This window comes from Ambystoma mexicanum, chromosome 10 (genome assembly GCF_040938575.1).
Source record: "Ambystoma mexicanum isolate Mex_15411 chromosome 10, UKY_AmexF1_1, whole genome shotgun sequence".
NCBI lineage: Eukaryota > Metazoa > Chordata > Amphibia > Caudata > Ambystomatidae > Ambystoma > Ambystoma mexicanum.
The window spans coordinates 608,619,178-608,642,407 of NC_090932.1; the positions used below are offsets into that span (position 1 = coordinate 608,619,178).

Genomic DNA, 23,230 nt, shown 5'->3' on the forward strand with positions numbered 1-23,230 from the left:
TCTCCGCACACTCACCCGATCTCCAGTCTCACATGGTCTCCACTCTCACCCGATCTCCGCTCCCACCCGATCACTGCTCTCACCCGATCTCCATACTTATCCGCTCTCCATAGTCCTCCGCACTCCACAGTCCTACGCTCTCTAGCATTTTCCGCTCTCCACAGTCCTCCGCTCTCCACAGTCCTCCGCTCTCCACAGTCCTCCGCTCTTTTCGGTTCCTCATACTAAGCCGCTCTATACACTCAACCGTTTTCCGCACTCAACCGTACTCCGCGCTCAACCACGCTCATCCGCTCCCCACAACTCGTCCGCTCACACACACTCATGCGCTCTTCACACTCATGCACTCTCCGCACTCTCACACTCATCCGCTCCCCACGCTCATCCGCTCCCCACGCTCATTCGCTCTCCACGCTCGTCCGCTCTCCATGCTCACCCACTCTCCACGCTCACCCGTTCAACCACACTCACCACACTCACCACACTCACCACACTCATCCGTACTACGCTCTTGCTCTCATCTGCACTTCGTTCTCATCCGCTCTCATCCGCTCTCCACACTCATCCGCTCTCCACACTCATCCGCTCTCCACACACATCCGCTCTCCACACTCATCCGCTCTCCACACTCATCCACTCTCCACACTCAACCGCTCTCCACACTCAACCACTCTCCACACTCAACCGCTCTCCACACTCAACCGCTTTCCACACTCAACCGCTTTCCACACTCAACCGCTTTCCACAACTCATCTGCTCTCCAGTCAGATCATCATGCTTCCGTTTAGTGTAATTGTCTGTTCTGTACGCTTCATCCATTCAAACTGTTTCATTTATGTCATTCACTGTATTCCATTCTCATTCATTATGTCGTTTTGATCGGTTTAGATTTCCTGAGTTTCTCAATGATTTATTCGTATTTTCTGTTTCATTGTTTTTATCTACTTTACTCGTTTAAGCCTGCTTGTCTTTCTAGTTTACATTCGAGTTTATTTAGCTGTCATTCTCGCTTCAGGTAGTTTGGTGGGTCGGTATTATTGTGATGATGCTGGATTGGTTTTATGGGAAGGGCCAGGTTTTCAGTAGTTTGCGGAAGGAGGTTAAGTCTTCAGTTAAGCGGATGTGGGGTGGGAGTGAGTTCCACAGGGTTGGAGCCATGGCAGAGAATGATGATCCACCTAGCCTGACTGAGTTTGTCTTGGGAATTACTAGGAGGCCGGCTGAGCTTGATCTTAGGGTATGAGTGGGATGATAAGGTATTAGTTTGTCTTGAAGATATTGCGGTCCAGTTTTATGCAGTGCTCGATGCGAGAGGCATAAGGTTTTGAAAGCTACCCTACGGGCTACAGGAAGCCAGTGCAGTGTTTTAAGGGCTGGGGATATGTGGTCTCTTGGACTGAGCGCAAGTAGTAATTTGGCCGCTGCGTTTTGTGCTCTTTGGAGTTTATTCAGTTGGTAGGTATGGATTCCGAGGTAAAGGGGGTTTCCGTAGTCCAGTCTGGATATAACGATTGATTGGACAGCGGAGACTCTGTTGGGAAATGAGAGGTATGGAAAGACGCGCCTTAGGTTTTTAAGGTGATGGTGGCAGGACTTTGAGACATTGTTGACTTGGCGCGAGAGAGTTAGGTCGGAGTCCAGGGTGCATCCAAGATTTTTTACTGTTTTGGAGGGTGTAGGTGAGTTGCCCATGGCGGGTGGCCAGGGTAGTGGGTGCGGAAGAAGGTCGGAGTTGTCGCAAATCATGATTTCTGTTTTGGAGGGGTTTAACAAGAGGTGGCTTTGGGTCATCCAGCGCTCTATGTTTACGAGGCAGGATGCCAGGTCGGGTTGGGAGTTGGGTTTCGAGTTCAGGAATTTTAGAATTAGTTGAGTGTCGTCGGCGTAGTTGTAACATAGGATGTTGTGTGAACGAATTATTGGTGGGAGGGTGATCAGGTAGAGATTGAAAAGGAGGGCGGATAGAGACATGCTCCTTGAGGGACTCCCGTGTTGACTGGTCGGGCTTGCGAGGTAAAGCTGGAGAGTACCGTTATTTGGTGCCTGTCTTTGAGGAATGAAGCTATCCATTTAAGAGCGGTTCCACAAATTCCTAGCGAGTGGAGGCGGTCTAGGAGTATCGAGTGATTGATCGTGTCAAATGCAGCGGATAGGTCAAGAAGGATAAGAGCGGCACATCCCGCGGAGTCTGCTGTCATTTTAAGGTCGTCCCAGATCGAGGTTAAGGTGGTTTCAGTTCTGTGACGTGGTCTAAAACCCGATTGGGCGGGGTCAAGGAGATTGTTGGCTTCAACAAAGGCGTTTAGTTGGGAGTAGGCGGTTCGGTCAATGAGTTTGGCGAAGAATCTGGTGTTTGAGATTGGGCGGTAGTTCAAAAACTCAAGTAATTCGATTATGATGTGGGGTCCCTGTCAGCTGGTTGGCGTGGCATTCTGAACCATCTCTATGTGCTGAATAAAATAGCTGAGAAAGCCAAGAAAAAGGGCATTACATTAGTCCAGAATGCTGTATTGGTAGCTGAGACTATTTGAAGATGACTGTTAGAAGGCTGTTAAGGGAAATTCTAACTAGGTATTCAAATTGAAAACAAAACTTACCATGGAGTTAATTTGGGTAGCTATCGATAGCGTCTGATTACCCAGCTTGATTCCAAGATTTCTGAACCACAGGGAATGACAAGAGTCAGGACTCCTATAATTACACCTGTAATGACTCTTGTTGGCATGAGTCAATATATTGCTCATCAGGGCCACAACTAGTGGATGGATTTGCCACTCATCAAAAGAAGTGCTAACAGCAATAATGTCAGAATGGGCCAAAGGATTTGTGTAGTTATTTTTAAGAGCAATCACAAGCTCCGTGGGTGGATATCTTTCTCACAATATTCATTGATTGCAGGCACTCCATAACACTGCTTAGCTGCTGTATGAAACATCATCTAATGCCTAGATTGAGAATAGGCGAGAAGGCATCACTATTAAACTGTAGATTAATCTCTTTAGTAGAAATGTTGGGAACAACTTAAGCAGGATGCTGCTAAAAGAATGTACTTCATGGCCTGAAAATAATAATGTTTTACCATTTACCAAAAGTGGTTTTAGAGTTGGTGCTGCTGCCATCGTCAACAGCCTACCACTTACTCTGCTTATTATTACTAATTATTAGATCTTAGTGCAACATTTGATACTTGTAGCAGAGAAGTATTAGTGATTAAATTGACGGAATGGGGAATAGGCCATGGTTTGTTAATGATAATAATGGCTTTTTACAATGTAACTAGTGCTACAGTTAGACTATCACAGAAAGGATTTGCCTAATGTAAACAGACCAATGAATTGTGGGGTAAAGCAAGGGTGTGTGCTCTCCCCTCTGCTTTTTAACTTATCTATAGCAGACGTACCCATAGCTTTATATTCATCTGGAGCTTTCCTCTCAAATTAGATACATATCATTTACAAATGTTGCAGTACGCTGTTGATATTTATTATTCGATGCAATGTCTATTCATTAACAATGATTATTCAACACATTTGAGCCAACATCTAAGCTTAAATATCTTGTTCTAAACCATACAAAATCTGAGATCATTTCTTTAGGAAATAAATCAAATTAAGAGAGTAGGTAGATGGTAGATTGGTCGGAAATTGTTAGAAATTCTTCACAATTTTAAATATTTGTGTTTCAATTATGAAATTTATTTTTTATGGAACCGGTTGATAGAAAGTTCTATGTTAAAAGGATGTTTACTGATCGCAGATTTAATGCCATTTAATATACATCTCGGGGGTTCTCTCTCCAACCACTAAATTCAATGGCGGCAAAATTGCGCCAAATATTATGCTCAATGCCAAAACATGGGTTTCTAAGTATTCAAAATGGGTAGATATCACACAATCAGTCATGCTGGCCAAATGTATGGGGTTGTAGAGGAATACCTCAGGAGCGGTTATTAGGATTAGAATGATCATGATTCTGTTTGGTGCTTACTAAATTCTTTTTTAGATAATAGTAAGCTAGGGTTCGAAAAAGAGAATGAATCGAACATTTTAAAAATATTTTTCCCGGGTAATATGGTAGTTGGATATAGATGCAATAATTTGGGATGAGAGATAGCAGGTGAATAATTTCTGACATTATACTGCAACATTGTGTTAATAGTAGGAAATGTAACAATGAAGTAAAGCAGCTAATAGTCCAGCAAGATTTTATGGAGTAGAAACAGATTTCACAAGATTACATACATATGCTTTCAAGGGTGAATGGGAGACAAGGAATGCAAGTTTTATTTGTGATTAATTTCATGTCTGAATAGAAAGTGATTATATTTGAAAGTTAGATGGAATCAACCGAAGAACGGTCAATTCATAAAAAGGCTTCTGATTGCGATAATTGAGCAGATTGTGCAACTACGAATGTAAATTGAGCACATGTATTAAAATGATTAATGAAGAAGATAATGTGGTTACAGACAGAGCGCAAATTCAGCGAGTATTAGTATGGCACACCAAATGTTTTTTTATGCCTAATATATCTATGCCTATGATTTTCTTTTTCTTTCTGTGTCTTACATTTCAAAGACTTTATTATTCTATTGGTGGTTCAATTGAAAGTACAACATCTGTGATTTTTCCTAGTATGAGTACAATGGATAATTTCTTTGACCTCTTTGGCAGTGACCTCTTAGCTGATCAGATAGCACAGCGAGTAGAGCGCTGGCTTTGACATCAGGGCAGAGCCTGCCGATGCATGTTCGAATCACGGCAGGCCCAAATTCAGCCTTTCATCCTTCTGATGTCGATAAATGAGCACCCCACAGTGAGGGTAATAATAAGCAGCGCTCAGATGCCTGAAGGTTTGTAGCACTATATAAATGCTAAATTATTATTATTATTACATTATTATTTGGCATGTCAAATTGCATAGGAGGGATGCAGAAGAATATAACCAGGGGATAAATACCTATCTTGATAATTCAGCTCACCTGGGGAATAATATGTGGTACCACCATATGACAAAGGTGGGGTAGAGAGCACCGAGGAATCAGATCCAACCTACAGACCCTCCAACAACAGTTTTGGTGGCCGAAGAGGCACCTGGACGTCCAAGCCTATATTCAGACATGCACTGTGTGTAACCAAAACAAGTATGACAACCAAAGACCAGTAGGACTTCTGCTTCAACTGGAGCTTCCTTCATGTCCATGGGAAAACATAGCCACAGAGTTTATTGTAGATTTACCTCCGTACAAGTGACACATCACTATAATGGTTACAATCGATCTCTTTTCTCACATGGCACATTTCACTCTACTGAAGAAAATACGAGATGGCTAGAATCTTTGTAACAGAAATCTTCAGACTACATGGACTACCATCCAAGATCATATCGGATCGTGGCCCCCAGTATACACCTCTAGGTTCTGGAAACACTTGTGCCGCCTGTTGGGTATCGAAAGAGCCTCATCATCTGGCTATCACCCTCAAACCAACGGAATAACCGAAAGGGTGAACAAAACCTTTGAACAATATCTTCCGTGTTTTTCCTCCCAGGTCCAGGATAATTGGTCAATTCTACTTCCAGTGGCAGAATTTGCCTACAACAGTTCAGAACATTCGGCAATAAAGACCAGTCCTTTTTTCTGCAACCAACGATTCCATCCATCAGTTCTTCCCATGGCCCTGCCTTATTCAAGTCCGGTCCCTTCAGTCGATGCCTGGATAACCGATCTGACGACCGTGCACAAAAACGTCAAGGAACACCTATAAAAGGCTAGGACGTACATCAAAAGATTTGCAGATACCAAACACCAGCCTTTTCCAGCTCATGGCCTCAGGGACAAGTATTGGCTATCAGCTCTATATCTCTCCATGCATTTAAGACCCAAAAAGCTGTCACCACATTTCTACGGACCATACTCTATCACCAAAACCGTAAATCCAGTGGCCTTTTGACTGCGTCTTCCAGAGTCCAAGAAGAGAATCCATCCCGTCCTCCTTACTGAAACCATACCATCCTTCTCATCAGAACAGAGGTTCGTCCTCCTCCTATCGTCAACAAAAACCAGCTTGAATAGGAGGTCTCAAGGATATGTGATTTTTGGTACTGAAGAGGATGACTGCAATACCTTGTGTAATGGAAGGATATCCCCCCAGCGATCGGACTTGGGAACCAGAAACCGACGTCCATGCCCCACGTTTGGTCTATCGGTTTCACCAGACCCATCCAAGCTAGCCTGGTGGAATATGGTTTCGGAGGGGACATGCTGTCATGATTCAATGCTTCTGACGCTTTTGGACTGTGTGGAAGGTCTTCCAGAGTCCAAGAAGAGAATCCATCGCGTCCTCCTTACTGAAACCATACCATCCTTCTCATCAGAACAGAGGCTCGTCCTCCTCCTATCGTCAACAAAAACCAGCTTGAATAGGAGGTCTCAGGGATATGTGATTTTTGGTACTGAAGAGGATGACTGCAATACCTTGTGTAATGGAACGGATATCCCCCCAGCGATCGGACTTGGGAACCAGAAACCGACGTCCATGCCCCACGTTTGGTCTATCGGTTTCACCAGACCCATCCAAGCTAGCCTGGTGGAATATGGTTTCGGAGGGGACATGCTGTCATGATTCAATGCTTCTGACGCTTTTGGACTGTGAGGAAGGTCTGAAGCCGCATTGCGCCGTCCATCTTTACTTCCAACATTCCCGCTGTTCATTGGAAGGTTGCTGTCTAGACGCTTGGGCTTGTTTACAGCATCATTACTTAAGCGCCACTCAGTCCATGGTTCGGCGTGTCTCAATGTTCGGTTCTGGTCAGCCGTGCTCAGCGCTTACTCTTGTGCCTTCCTCTCCGTTCCTTCCTGGTAGCGCCACTGGCCCCAGGTTGTGCTGCCGCCTTTCCTTGTGTCTCCTGGCTTTGCTTCCCTTGGGTTCCGTGGCTGCTAACTTTACCTGTGCTTTCTGCCTGTTGCTGCCTGCCTTCCTATGCTTCCTGATTTCGCGCTTTTCTAACACTGCGCTGTTTCTTGGACAGTACTCCTCTGCTTCACTGCCCTCCTGGCTGCGTGGTTGTTGCCCTCTCTAGCTCAATGGATTCTGCAAGTACTACTTACCTTTGTGTTCCTTCCTGGCTACCGTTTGGTAGTATCACTCCTGGACTAATCTTCCCTGGATTTGGTGACCGCTTAAGAATACTTGGAACCATCTTCACGGTCTACCTTATCTTGGGCAGTAGCCCTTGGTGCTAGCCTGTTTGGCCCCTGATCCAGAAGGGTGGCATCAGGGGAGACTCGCCCCTTTCTCCACGAAACACGGACTACAAAAAAGGAGAAATCACCCACAAAGAAGACAACAAAGACTAAACACGTGAGAAAAGAATCTCAATCCTCCTATTCTGACATGAACACAATAACAGGGAGCCCTCCAATACCAGATGGAGTGAGGGTCAAAGGGATTTTTGCATTTATAGGCCAAGTCTTGTAACACAGGAAGAAATGTGTATTTTTTCCAGCCCAATTAATTCATCAGTGTATACAAACGGTAGACATATTTGGTATATCTTGTATTTCTATTAGTTTTTGTAAATCGCCTATCCGTATGTTTTCAACATTAGCTATTAAGCATTAGAATGCACTGCCAAAATTATTTGTTAGTCCAACATAGTTCAGGTAAAAACATTCAAGATTGAAGTCATGGCTTAAAAAAGTAAAGTAGCAATTAAGAGGCAAAACAGTCCTTGGTAGACATATGGTGAGGCCAAGGAGAGGGTGTTATACACAAAAGGAAGGCCAGTAGATTGAGAACATTTGACAGGGAGCAGCAAACCATGGGAGCCACATTTGTTACCACAAAAAATCATCATGTGAAGCTATGGAAAATATGTGCATGCCCCATGTGATGTGAACTGCCAATGAGCACCGATTGGTCATGCGAGTGCATAAGAAGTACACCATACTTGGCACAACCATTATTATAACACTGACGGATGGCATTTAGAATGACTCTGCGGAATAAGAGGTAAAGTTACTACTGACGCTCACCTAATCCGCTGAGCACTGCCTCACGATAGCTACCCAAAAGCCTTATGCTCTATGTGCCTGATGAAGTTGGTTTTGAATACCAACATACACAGCATTTTGTGATGCCAACAAGGAGGTTTAAAGATTGTACTAATGATAGCCTCCTAGGCAGATTTTGAACAATAAAAAATGACCTCCTAATCAATGAAAAAATATGTTGACTTTGAGTGAAACCACACTCCATAGACCAAAACATGTGTTTGAAAAATGAACATGTCGTCCTGATGAAAGTGATGAAACCTTTGTCAGTGGCTGAAACCAGTCAACCCTGCTACTTGGGGATATTCTTTTATGGTGTATGATACCCTTAAAATAAATATGATAATAATCAGCAATTTTATGGGCAGATACAAAGTAGCTACGTATTCATGTGTGGTCAAATAAAAATGTTAATTCCAATATGAATGCAGCACTGTTTGCTTCTGAACATTCAATGTACTACACACTGCTCACCTCGACCTCTTGCTTGAGGTAGAATTTTGCATAAACAGTAGTTTCTAATTCTTCAATAGCTTTATGCTGGCCCGAGATTATTTGCCTCTTGTTTTTAATAAAAATAGGGAGAAAACCCAAGAAAATCTATTTTGTAAAAAGCATAGGGTGATTCTCTAATTATCCCTTTTAGACAGGCGGCACACAACTGCATCCTAGGGCTGGTCCTCCAGGGACAGTGTACCTCTTCCAGAGGGAATGATGGTGCAATACGAGCACTTTAATGAATAACTAGGAATCATCCCCTTCTTCTGTTTACAAATGAGCAGCAAACCAGACATCACACAGTCTTCATGGTCTTGAAGTTTGATAGAGGTGTAAAACATATGTATCAATGTTAATGAACTCTGTGGTGTACATTTTATTGACTGAAGACTAAATACTGAAGAAACCCGTTGTGTTTCAAGAATGTGGCTTGCAACATACATACATAACTCTATAGTAGGAATATTAGCACAAGAGGCTATCTTAGATATATGAGATTTGATAAATTATAATAAGCGCTGTAGAATATTGGGTGATAGTTTATGGCAACAATGTTGGATTAGGCATCCACATGAATGCATCTATCTGGACAGATGCTGCACTTGTTCAGATCTAGTTTTGCAAAATGTGCAGGCCTGTGCCATTTGAATGTCATTTGAATGTCCATTCAACAGTCCATCCTGTTAGTGGTCATTATTTCTAACATGAAAAACTATATAATCATATTAGTACAATAGCTATAGGGGAGTGCTTTGCTGAGTTTGATGTTCCCATTGAAAATTGGCCTGTGTAAACACTATTTGCTTTTGGAATCTGCAGGATTTACAGGACACTCCACCATGAATGCATGCGGGGAAGAAATGTGATGACCGAAATTTAGCTATGGCAGACTGTGGTTAAACAGATGGTGCCATTGGATAATGTGTTGAAGAACGTTACGTAAACTAGTGCATCAGAGATTACAGTCTGAAACATGACTCACATTTGAGACGGTCTTAAGAGACATTTGGGATAGAAACCACATCTTGTAAAACACAGCCGAAGAGATGCAGAAGCCATTATGTACAATTCAATCAGTCCTCCCTGAGCACCGTGTGCACATCATCTGTTGGTAACATTACTCCTGATTTCAGTATCCCAATAGTTTGCTTCTTTAAGCTGTATAGGTTCCCCTTCAGATATGTATCCCACTTGCCCCAAAATGAGGATTTTTTGACATGTTTAGTGAGCCTGTATAGGACTTACACCTATTGTGAGATATTCTATGTTAAACCCAGAGCTCTAGCTCCTTGCAGATCAATGAAAGATTGTGGTCTACTTTTTTAGTGTATTATTTAGGCTTGCTGTTAGCTTGCTGTTATCTATTTTAAAAATGATGTTTCCATTTTGCCCGAAAACGTATCATACTTGATATCTTACTGTAAAGAAACTGCTGTTTCAGACTCAATGGTAGTGCATGAAACTATTCATTTAGAAAACATAGGTGCTGATCTGAATACAAAACAAATATTAATGTGCCCTTTTGCAGAGCTTTTGCAGGTTAGGGATTGCATTGTTAATTGTTATGCCTTTTCTTTTCCAAGGGCAAACATTGCAAAGAGACACTATTTGTTTAATTAAATTTGCAATTAAAAAGATGCTGTTCCCTTTTTGTCATAAATGTTGTATTGAGTTTTTATCCACATCAGATCATCACCAATGCATCATGATATACATTCTTACCAGTTATTTAATCCCTTGGTTGGTAATTACAAGGCATATACACTTCATAAGAACTACATCTGTTTTGCTCACGATGAGACTAGCACCAACCCCTGGGAAGCCCCTGGTGTTGCACCCATTCCATCAGTGTTCTTCTCCAGGTTGACCAGGGCCACAGATTGTTGACATCAGCCAGTGCAATTTCAGCCACGTAGAAAGCGGGAGCATTTCATTCCAAACTGAGGGCAAAACCTTCTCCTATCTGCAAAAAAGAACACTACAGAACCAAATGCGCATCCTAGATCAGGTGATCTGGAGTGGAATGACGGATTGATGCCTAGGAATAACGTTAGTGTGATCTAAATTTCTTATGGAAAAATCTATTTGGGCTTCTGAAAATTGATTGTTTGATAGTTGGAGGCCAACAGTGACTACAATAATTAAAAGTGACATTGGGGATGTGGATCACAATATCACCTAAAAAAATCTGACTTAACACTTAACCAGACTAAAAGACTATGGGCCTAAGGAAGCCTGGCTGGAACAAGAGTAGAAAATAAGCATGGTCCCGTAGGTTGCAAGCAGGAAGGAATAGGAAGATAAATATAGAAGATGGGTCCTGACATCTGAAGAAAAGCTAAAACATAAATGATTACTGGTAAAGAGCAAATCAAACATTTATGTTTAGCAAGTGTGTATTCAAATATATAACTCAAATACCTAGGTGTGCTTACTATTTTAACAAAGCAATTGTAACAAAGCATTGTAATTTGCCAAATTACATATTGATCTGAAGTGTAACCATAAATGCTTAGCTGCAAAAATTAACCAATTTGATACTTGTAACTGTTCAATGATTTTTTACCTGCAAAATTATAATAGGTATTATAAATACTTTACCTGAAGATTTCTTTGAGTTGCTTAACTTGGAATTCAGGATATTTATTGGCATTTGTGTCTTCAATAAATGCCCGTGCGTATGCCATTGGCCCAGCATTTACCTGTCAATGCAAAATCGATGTTTTGTTCACAATAAGCGTAGTTACATTTAGTAATAAAAGACAAATGATCATTGTGCAATCTGACTGGTCAAAGTGAGCCATGTGTCTAAACAAACATTTTTGTTTCATGATTAACACACAAAATGTAACTAGGTAATAGACATATATTTGTCTATATTTTCCCAGTAGTAGCTCTCCTAAACAGCACCTTCTCCTTGCTACTGCCCTCCAGCTCACATTCAATCTCTCCCCAATCTGTGCTAACTTCACCAGAACTCTTAAATGTATAGCAGTCCTAATTAATGTGATTGTTTAATACATTTTTATATTGCATAATTCCAAGTTTCTCTGTTCCCCCCATTGTGTGATTGGTTATGCTCTCTTTCTGCCTGTTCACTTTCATGTGTGTGCTCCCACCGCCTGCGGTTTACTAGCTAAATCTGCTACTTTTTCTCTTCAAGTAATTTGTCTCATTTAGAACTGGTGCAGAGGTGGTGAGTGTTGAATGAGCCCATCTGCCTTTTTGAAGTGAACAGCACAAGGCCCCTTTATATACTTTGTATCAGACCACAAAGGCTTAGGAGCTAGGCGAGCACGCTAAGTAGTGGTGTGCACTCAGGATGGAACACAGAAGTCAATAACAGATGCTATGTTGCTTGAGCAGAACATATTATTAAAGCAAACTGTGAGTGACAGGTCAGCGAGGTGGAAGCCTTCCGAGGAAACTGAGGAAAAAGCCATGCTTGGTCTGAACGCCAAATATCTATTTTGGAGGCTTTGCACCATTTTCACTTTCAATGCCATGGAACAAGTGGAACTAGGACAGAGTACCAGTAGTAGGCATTCCTGGTCCCCCAAGCCCATTTTAGCCTGTAATAGTGGGTGTACAATGTAAATTGTAGCCATGCATTACCCCAATGAGCTGTAACATCAGCTTATGCATGCTATCAAAGCATAACTCTCTAGAAATTAACAATATTGTAGGCTTTGCAGTGTGGACAAAATTGAAATAGAAATGAACGATATTGTAGGCTTTGTGGTGTGGACGAAATTGAAACTCTCGAACATCTGTTATTTGCTTGTGAAAGTCTCAATGGGCTACAAAAGAATGATGTAAAAGGGTACAACAGCAGCATTGATCTGGGTGATCTTTCATATCTATGGGCAAAATGTATATATGGCTGTGAATCCAACTTGATATATCATCTTGTGAGATATTATTGGAAGTGTGTTGAAATATTTTACATTGTTACATGATTCTGTCAATATTCTAACACATGCAAAGTTTTATGTTTTTTATTGACATGTTATATTTATTAGTGAATTTTAATTGTGGATGATTTTAATTAGTAATTTCGCTTTAGTTTTATATTATGGATTGTTGCACTTGCTTTTAATTACTTAGGAGCTAAATTCTTTTTAATGTTGTCTGTATGTTATGTTGTATATGCAAAGCTTTATTTAGCTGTGTGCATATTAACAATAAATTACATTGAATAACTCTTTTAACGAATAGCAGTCTGGGTTAAGGTTGAAAATACTACCATTAGGTAAATATTACCTGCATAAGTGCATGCTGTCGAGATTTGGAATTCTGACAGTCAATGATAATGACAGGTAATAATCACTATCATGGTCATGGCTCTTGATGGGTGTCAGGATCCCACTCACTGCTCTGGGTGCCTCACGTTCTCCCCCACCATCTATGTACACTCCACTAAATGTGTTCTTCCTTGTTTCTTCACCTGTTCCCATTTACTGCTGCCTACCATCACAGTCCATCAAAAGATCCAGAAAAGTTCATACACAATACAAAATACACACCGTACCCATGCATAACCCATACATCAATCATACCTAGAGAACAGCATGTAACACATGAAAACAATACAGTACGGAAATATGACTACAAACAACAATGGAAGACAGTATCTTATCCTGTCTGGTTACAGCTAGAAGCCACATGAAAGAAGACATCATTTTCCAAGCCTGTGGTGGAGATCTTCGCAGGTCGGGCTCTACCTTTCATAAATAACAAAATGTATGTAAATAAATGAATCGATTTATGCAGGCCAACTCGAGTTTCGGAATGTGGCAGCTTTGTTAACAAAAACCTCTGCCTTCATCAGGACCCGAAAACACAATTTCAGGAAGGGAAGAATTCTGACAAAAGAATAATATAACCATGTATCAAAACACAGATACAAATTCCTAAAGGAATACATGTCCATGTAACCTAACACTGCTTGCTGGCTAAAGTAATCAACTGCCTTTCATATGAAACAACCTGTGCCTCTTCCAACGGCCCAGTATGGACACCCACTGCCAACCCAAGAGGTGCACCCATGTCAACACCACAATGTATTTATTTATTTGAATTTATTGAGCGCGCAACAGCCCGGGGCCATCGTGGCACTTGTTACAGACAATTCTTAGTTACAGATAATGAGCATTTGCAGTTTACAGTATGGCTTGTTACAGACAGTTCTTAGTTACAGATAATGAGCATTTGCAGTTTACAGTATGGTTGCAGTAGTTACAGACAGTTTAAAGTAACAGTTAATATAATGAACAGTTGCAGATTACAATACAGAAAGTGAGGTTTTGTGTTTTCGAAGGCAAGGAGCGAGTTTTCTGCTCTGATGTCTGTTGGTAGTGCGTTCCAGGATTTAGCTGCAATGTAAGGGAATGTACCCCCAAGTCACACCGAGCAGAAGAAAATGCGAACATTAACACAAATGCGGACACAATGCAGTCACTGTTACCGCAGAGAAATAGACAGGGTAGGGCCTGAGCCGGTAAGGCCCACCCAAAATCTATAATTACCCACTCAGCAGCACTATGTGGGCATTTGCATATGTTAATGGCACTGCGGTGGGCCCAACTACATTATATTCAGGCCCCACTTGTTAGACAATCCTGGCTACGCCTCTGTGTTACCACCGTCCTACTTTACATGAAAGGCTCATAGTACGGTTGTTTCTCAGGTTCACAATTCAAACGTTGCCTGCATAACAATATGTATGTATATCACAGGTCACATCAAAACAGACCTCATGGATCTCAATATTCTACTATAGCACAAGGTCAAAGTTCCTCTTACCAGGGTCTCAGAGGGTAGAAACTTCCACTCTAGTGAGCGTCCACAAGGTCATGAACGTTCCATCTAAGAAGGCGCTGGATAAACCAGTTATTCAAAATGCATCAGAGTGCCATCAGTTCACCTGCCTACAAAAGACATGTGGCGAATGCAAAGAAGTTTAAAAGAAGTATTCCCTGTCCGGTCCTGCATCAACCGTAATTCAAAAGGAAAAGAATGGAAAAACTAAGGGGCCACGGATTGCACTCACTGTTTTCACACTCAAAAAGGAAGGAATGTCGGATCGGCAGAGAACCTTAAGTCATGCCTGAAGCTGTAAGGGATAAAAGAGTCATGTGCTCTTGTCCCTGTACGTGCTACCAGCACCTGAAATCTTTATATCACGAGCCCCTAAAACACTGTTGACAAAAGCTGTCATCATTGATTGGGGAAAGACTTAGCCATGTAAGGTCTGATCCCAGAGCTTTTCAAGTGAAGGGCGAGCAAGAGAACAAAGCAAGATTGTTAATCTCCTTACAAACTAAGGATGGAATAAAAACACACATAAATATATGCTCACAAACGTTGTTTGATTACACCAGAAAAGCGTAAAAAGTCAAAAAGATACATGTGACTTCACACAATAATGCAGACCATGTAAACCTTCATTAACACCACATTCATTGGTCGACAACTGATGGATCTATTTTTGTTTGGGTTTCAATAGGTGAGTTACCATCCAGAAACCAACTACATCTTACTCCAATTGATATAAAACCAGCCAGCTGAAATTGTCAGGCCCATGATTGAGTTCCACAAAATATTGCACTAGTTGCTCAGAGAGGACATTGTACCTAATTCCGGATGTTCACAGATCCTTACTGACACTTTCTAGTTGTCATGCCAATGTAAAAAAGGTCACACTGACATTTGATGGCATAAATAACATTGGTCGAGTTACAGTTCAAAAAAGTGTTCAATGTCCAGTGGAATGTACCACTGACAAAGTCTCTGACAATAGTTGTAAACACGCATATGCTGCAGTTGCCGCATGGGTGGTGACCAGGCTAAAGGAACTACCTGGGATGTACAGGCAGCTTCAATGGTGTTCTTAACAATTTTATCCGGTGTGGGGCCAAATATGGCATGCACTAGTCTGTCTCTGAGATTTTTCCCTGCTTTAATGTAAAGAGGGGTGTGTCTGCCAAACAACCTGTGTTGGTAACCATATGCCAATGCTTGCTCACTAGTTTCTTAATGTGAGTAGTATGTCTCAAAAACGTAGTGACACGTACAACTCTATCTTGAACCGAATTTCATTCACTTGGAACTAAGAGAGCATCTCTATTAGCAAATCTGGCTCTTTTAGCAGCGTGCTTCACTGTTTCCATGGATAACCCCTCTCAGTAAGTCTTGATGTTCATAACCACGCCTGTTCAGTGTAGTTCTCCACAAATGTACAGTTTAATCGTAGACACAACATTTGGTTGATGGGCTAGTTATAAATCAATGCCTTTGGATTTTTGCTTGTATAGAACAGAAGAGTTGCGATATGTAAACTTTCTATACAAGTTGGTATATAAATAACCTGCTCTATGGCCTATGAGTAAGACCAAAAAAGTAAGGTATCTCTAGCTGAAGTACAGGTAAAATTAGAATTGCAATTATTAAGCAAGCCAACAAACTCATCTAACGAATGAACAGAGCATGACCAAGTGACAAAAATATTATCTATGAAGTGCTGTCACTGTGTTATTATGGCTCGAAATTGATTGTTCTAGAATATACACTTCTCCTCAAAGTTAGCCATATTTATATGTTTGCCAAACTGGGGGCAAATTATGCCCCCTTGGCCATCCCTTCCTCTGGAGATAATATTTAGATTCAAAAGAGATCAGGTTTGCACAAAGTGCAATATTCAACAACTCCATAAAAAAATTAAGTTGGGACATATTGAGACCCAGATCTGGCATATAGCCGGTTCCTGACAATCACCATAACTCCTCCTGGTGTATATTAGTGTATAATGAGGTGATATCCAGAGCCACCAAGATGTTGTTGTCTGGTTTAAATGGAGTACCCTCTAAGATGTTAATAGCGTTGGTCGTATCCTTGATGTATGACCTTGATTCTGCAACCAGAGGCTGCATAAATCTATCCACATATTGACCTGCTGGTTCAAGGATCGCACCACATAAACTAACAATGGGCCTTCCAGGAGGATCTGTGACACTCTTATGCACCTTAGGCAGTGCATATAGCATAGAGCATTGATAGTCACTGGGGCTAAACAAAATGGCTTCGGAACGTTAGAAATCCATATTCAATCCCCTTATTTGACAGCTCTTTCATCACTTGTCTAAGCTTTTCTGGTGGACCTGTATTGATCCAGTTGTAGTGATTTAAATTTCCCACTAATGATTGTATCAGGCTGGCATAATGCCAGTTGTTCATGATCACAATGCCACCGCCTTTGTCTGCAGGCTTGATAACAATGTCAGTTCAATGCAATGCAACAATGCAAGATGTTTTAAGGCCCAATATTCATTTATTGCAGCTAAGATTGTTATACTGTCCAAAATGTCCTCGGTCCTGAAAAATGTCTGCTAGCTCCCTCAGGATAATTGTCTCCAAAACAATGATCTCAGGAGGAACATCTGAGTCGCTTGGGATGGGGGGGCGGGATTTTGGTCTTAAATCAGTGTTGGCTTGTTCACCTTCTACTTCCGATTGGTTATGGAAAAAAGCTCTCGGTCTGATAACGCAAACAAAATACTGAAGTTCAATTTCTGTCTGAATCAGAGAAGTGTCTTTCATGTGTTGGAACACAAGTCAAACCCTTCGCCAGGACTTGCATCTGATAGAGGGAAACATGACAAATTAAAGACAGCACTTTTCACAGGGGATTGAGGGCAATATGGCCAATAACATACCCTTAGTCTTCCTTATATGCCCTTGCCTTGATCCAGTCCAAAAATCTGAATTTCTGGGTTCATAACTGCCATATTTCCACGGGTAATGAGCAATGCCACCTGGTATTATCTGGTGGTCTATTTCTCAATACAAGACAAAATAGACAAATGAAACATTCTTCACAAAATTATAAAAAACTCTTCATCTATGATACGGTAGCATATTTCCCTTTAACGCCTAAGGCCCATGGACTTTATTGTTTTTTATTTTTTACTTCACAATAGTTTAATTTCCCACTTGTATTGGTGTGTTATTGGCAATTCAAACCCAGCAGAAATGCTCAGTGGACCTTTGAACAAACAATGTTCTATAGAAGGAGGGTTGATTGGTTGTTTCTTCCACAGTGTGCTTTCTATCACAATAAAAACTATGTATTCACCTTCTAGGGTCAGCTGCAGGTGCACAAAGAACTAGAGAAGGCGTGTGTGGGCATTAGAGTAGTGGAACACACATTTAATTGCTTCTTTAACACATTTTTTTCATGTGGCCTTGGACTAAATGCAGGTGTGGAGGATCTTTTTCTGTGACCCCATTTTTTTGCTTCTCATATTCTACGGGTCATTTGTTTTTAGAAAATGACCTTGCTACAGCACAAGCTGCATCATCCCCGACAATTTAAAGAAAAAAAACACAATCACATAAGTATTCACTTCTGATTGGATGTGCATGCAAAGGAAGCATGCTCTGCAGCCAATTATCTCAAGTGTTCGGGAAACTCGCAATGCAATAGCCTATGTTTTATCTCCTCTATGTGTCGGCTGTGTGGTTAACCCTTCCCATCTATCAGTCACTAGAGTCTCCTCTAGCTGCACATATCTACTTAGATTGTATCCTTGCAATTCTCACATACTTATCTCCCATCTTTCTTCTTATTTCTAGTTTGAACATGATCTTTCACTCTCTTCATTACTCATCCTCTGGTTCTCCTCACTCTGTGGGTCTTTCTAACTCCCTGGTTTGCTGTCATCTCCTCTGGCTATTTTCTCTCCACATTGTTCCTTTTCATACTTTCTTCATGCACCTTCATCTCTCCCCTAGTTTTCCTCATTGATGTCTTATCCCACTCTTTTATTCTCTTCCCTGTATGCCTCTCTTTTTCAGTCATGTGTGCTCTTATACTTTCTCCTGCTCTGCGACACCGCTGCTCTTATTCCAGTGTCCTCCTTTCTCACTCTTTTGCTATAAACATATTTTTCTATAATTAATTTGTGGGGTGAAATGACCGTCTCAACTGATATAAGTGGAAAGACAGGTGAGGCCTTAATGCGAACTGCCTTGATATAATGACAAGTCACACTAAAAACAGACAGGCCTAAAACCTTAACACAGTGAAAGGGCCATATAAATGAACGTATGGGCCTTGCTGAAGATGACAAAAGGAACAGTGTCTTAAGAAAAAAGTGTGTGTCTTTCTGCAGTCAAAACATGAAGTAGGCTGGAAAGTAAAATGAGATTGCAAATTGAAAAGGCAAATCACAGTGTTGGATGAGAGACCATGCAGCATTTTTCATTGAAACTGCCACATATTGAAATGCTGTGTACACCAAAAATTAAGAAAACTAATATTCTTCATTTAAATGGACTAAGGCCCACCTTCCAACACAGAAGCTCACGTTTTGGAAAATGGAAATAAACATGAGTGACCAAATGAACTGCAGCATCCCTTCACTTAAGAACACATTGAGAAAAGTGTTAATCTGCCAAAATGAACATATTATAACAAAGGCTTCAGGCCTAAAGAAAGATATTGTGACAAGCAAAGTACAGCATTCTGGTCAGTGGGGCTAACTTCCACATGGAGATTCAAAACATACTTCCCCCATTGCCAGATTTGTGAGGCCCTGTTGTCTCTGAAAGCTAATTTCTTCGAAGGGCACATGGCCTAGCCAGGGCGTAACAATAATGTATTGAGTGGCTGTATAAAAAGAGGCTGCAATCAAGTGTATCAGACACTTTGTGAACTGAGTCTTGGTTCAATGGGGGATAGCCTGCCTTTAATGTGTAATTAATGTCAAGAAACCATCTGGACTAAGAGATACAATCTTTTCAGCCCACTGAAGCCCAGCATTTGTCTTCACAGGGAAAGATTGATCATGTTATTGCAGGCTGAACCAACAATGAGGCAGCAGAGGATCAGAACCCCTTGTCTTCATATAAATTAAGCCTACCTGGAGAAATGGGGGTTTGGATTTGCATGACATGTTTGAACTTTTCCATTAATTTAAATAGACTATCATAATTGTTAATTTTATCAGCAATGATAAGTCGCAATGTGTCCATTCATGTGTCAAATGAAGGCTAGTAACAAGCTGGTGATTTTGATGTAAATTTGATCCGCATGTGATTTTTGGAAATAATGTTATCACCTGAATTCTGTTTCTAGCTTCCCCAAAAGGATACTGAAGATGACATTTGGAGAACTGATGGCTTATGTAATTAGATAGTTATGTAGAAAACGGAATATTTATAACTATTGCAGCTTTTGTGTAAACCGCGAAAAACTACTACTTGCTCATGCCATACATTGTGAACACAGGAGTAACTTCTAAAAATGAGCACCATTAACTATATTGAACAAATATATGTTATAAAGTTTATTTGAAAAACATAGGCTGTTGCCATGGTGTGACTTTCAGTGAAAAAACGGATGTTTATAAAAATGTGTAATTGACAGTAGGGGTACCTCTTTACCTCACTCCCATAGAGAACTCCCTGGACCTTTTGCACGAAGGGGCTGCACTTGGGGATGGAGAGAATTGTAAATGTCCAATCCATAAGCTACCACCTCCTAACATTCATATTCCATGAGAGGGGCTTGGAGAGTAAAAATGTCTTGCACCATGGAAGAGGGACATCTGCCCAAAAAAATCACCAAAGGAGATCTGCTGAGACATTATCTGGGTGGACATTTTGGAAGAGGGCTGGAGATTCCCATTGCTGGGGAGACTAGAACACAGACGTTCTGATACTTCCCTGGAGACATAGATAGATGATTGCTGTGGGATCCCACTGACCGAAGTGCTGGCCAGAATCCTGTTTTTTCCCTAAAGCAAAGCTCTGCTCAGTCTCCATGCCCAGAGATTTCCAAAAGTCAGAAGATTGTCCAACCAAATTCCAGGGGATTTATTTAATTAACCGAACCCTTTCATTACTGGGTTTCCTTCCATGAGTGGGTGGCAGGATTGTGTAGACCCTTAGCATATTTGACTGTATATTAACTTAATTAACTCCCACATAAATTGATGCAGTGGGGAGCTTGGAAGAATTCAAAACATTCACCCTCTCTCTTAGCCTTCTCTCTTGGTGGGAATACTGTCATAGCCGCCTAAAGTAATTTGGGTGTCCTTGCCAGAAAACGAAAGTGATAATTGTCACTATTCCCAAAATTTGTTTTTAAACAAAAGGTAGACGTATGCTTGCCAACACGGGCCCTTAAGTGAAGGGGGTTCTGAAAAACATATGTATAACTGTCTACATTGCACCAACATGGGCTTTTAAGTGCAGGTAGGTCTGAAAACACGAAATTAATAACTGTCCCCATGTTTAAATCTGGCATTTCATTAGGAAGGGTGAGGCTGTTCCATCCGTGGACTGCCATTATAAAGCCACTCAGCTACCTAGCCGGTTTAGCCTCATTTTACTGTCTCAACGTTGTTATTTTAATTATTAGCATTGTCTTTATGTGTATTTTGTACTCACCGTGCTCTGCTATGCCATTGCAGTCTTCCAGCAATAATATTATACGGGCTGCGATAGAGGCTTTATCCTCTTTCTAGCTCCATCACCCGAGGACTTCAGCCTTGTTTTCACGCCAAGTCCGGCACTTATGTGCCAGTTCGATGGCCTGCGTTTGTAGAGGTGAGGCTGTTCCATCCGTGGACTGCCATTATAAAGCCACTCAGCTACCTAGCCGCTTTAGTCTCATTTTACTGTCTCAACGTTGTTATTTTAATTACTAGCATTGTTTTTATGTGCATTTTGTACTCACTTACCGCGCTCTGCTCTACCATTGCAGTCTTCCGGCAATAATATTATACGGGCTGCGATAGAGGCTTTGTCCTCTTTCTAGCTCCATCACACGAGGACTTTAGCCTCATTATCATGCTGAGTCCGGCACTTATGTTCCAGATCGACTGCCCGCGCAGTGGACGGGTGCTCTGTTAGCGCACCAAAGGCACGCTTAAGGTAAGCCTGTCTGGGCACATCCGTGCCAGGGGCGGGCAGGATGGGCACTACACTCGATGCTCTTTGCTCTTTCTTCTGCCAGCAAGTACTACACTGCCAGTGGGCTGGAGGGATAGCCCTATACCCATACCATCAGCCCCTGACAAAGTAGCACTAGGGGAGAAGCCCTCCTCCAAAACCCATTCCTTATTATTATTGAACAAACGGCCACTCCCAGCTCACTCTGGCAATATATTTGACCTTTTACTGAGTAGACAACCATTGTCTGCTACTCTGCCTCACTGAAACTTGGCTACTACCTAGCTCCTTGCCAGATCTAGTCCAAGCCATCCCAGCAGACTATCGCATTATCCATCTTGACTTCCCCCCACAGCATGGTGGTGGGGTTGCAGTCATATTTCGAGGTGAATATGATATCACCCAAATTCCTTGCCCTCACAAGCTTAATATAGAAGCACTCCTTTTCAGATGCGCCGTATCTCCCATTTGTTTGTGCCACTTTTTCCTCATCTACCGTCCTCCAGGTTCTGCAGGAGGATTTGGGGAACCTCTCTTAGACCTTAGCTGATATGTATATGTGTCATACAAATCTCATAGTACTGGGAGATCTCACTTTGCGTTTTAACTCTCCCAGACCTGCCAAGATTAACTCTCTGTTTAACAGTATATCCGACCTTGAGTTGCATCAATTAGTCCGAGCCCCTAAACATATTTTGGACAAAACCGTTGATCTGATTTTCTCCAAAGAATCTCTGTTGAGCCTTAGTACTATCAAACCAGTGGTCTGGTCAGATCACTACCTGATAACTTGTGTATTCAAGTCCTCTAGCCCATTCATTAAGACCCTGCCACCTAAGATGCTGTTACGCTCTTGCACTTGGCTAACACCAAAGACCTTAGCGCTCTGATAACTGCCAAATGCAACCCTTTAGCACCCTTATCTTTGTCATGGCTGTCTCAGGCATTCCAAGACTCAGCAGACAATCTCGCCCCCTTGAAATCGGTGCAGTGTCGCAGATTGCCTTCACAACTATGGTTTTCATACCAACTCAAAGCGGCTCGTCTGAAGCTGAGACAGACCGAACGTAAATGGCGCAAAACATACAACCCAAAACTTAGAGAATCTTATAAATCCTGCCTCTCTACCTATTTGGCAGACATTAAGACCGCCAAAGCAAGTTTCTTCTCTCATAAGATGTAAACAGCCCTATGTCAACCAAAACCATTGTTTTCTATTGTTAAAACACATCTTCGGACTCTCTCACTTCTTGGGTTATACCAACTCAAGAATTATGTGATGATCTCTCTCACTTTTTCCTTACTAAAATAGATGTAATTCGGTCTAACATCGCCAAATCATTAGCCACATAGGCTGCTAATGTGAGTAGGACGCCCCCTGCTACACCCTCAGAAAATACTGCCAAATGGTCCACCTTTCCACTCTTTACAGAAGGCGAAGTATTAGCAGCTATTCTAAAGATTAAATCTTCCTCTCCGTCTGATGCTACCCCAGTGGAGATCATGAAAAAGATTGCACCAGACCTCTTGGAAGCCCTAACAACAGCTGTTAATGACTCTTGTCAATCAGGGATTGTGCCACCTGAGCTGAAATCTGCCAGGGGTTGTTCCTCTTCCTAAAAAGCCCTCACTCGATCCAACTGACTTTGCCAACTTTCATCCTATCTCTCTGCTCCCCTTTCTCTCTACACTACTGGAGTCATTGATTGCACCCCTACTGTC

At 41.6% G+C, this 23,230-nt stretch overlaps 1 protein-coding gene across 5 annotated transcripts in view; it reads right to left on the bottom strand.

The window, feature by feature from the left end:
• Positions 1–23,230, bottom strand: part of DOCK10 (dedicator of cytokinesis 10) — a 2,208,289-nt gene that overhangs the window by 75,192 nt on the left and 2,109,867 nt on the right. For all 5 annotated transcript variants that reach the window (XM_069618176.1, XM_069618179.1, XM_069618177.1 and 2 more), the window contains one exon: positions 11,153–11,253. In XM_069618176.1, coding sequence (XP_069474277.1) covers positions 11,153–11,253 — 101 coding nt within the window. The remainder of the gene's footprint in view (positions 1–11,152; positions 11,254–23,230) is intronic.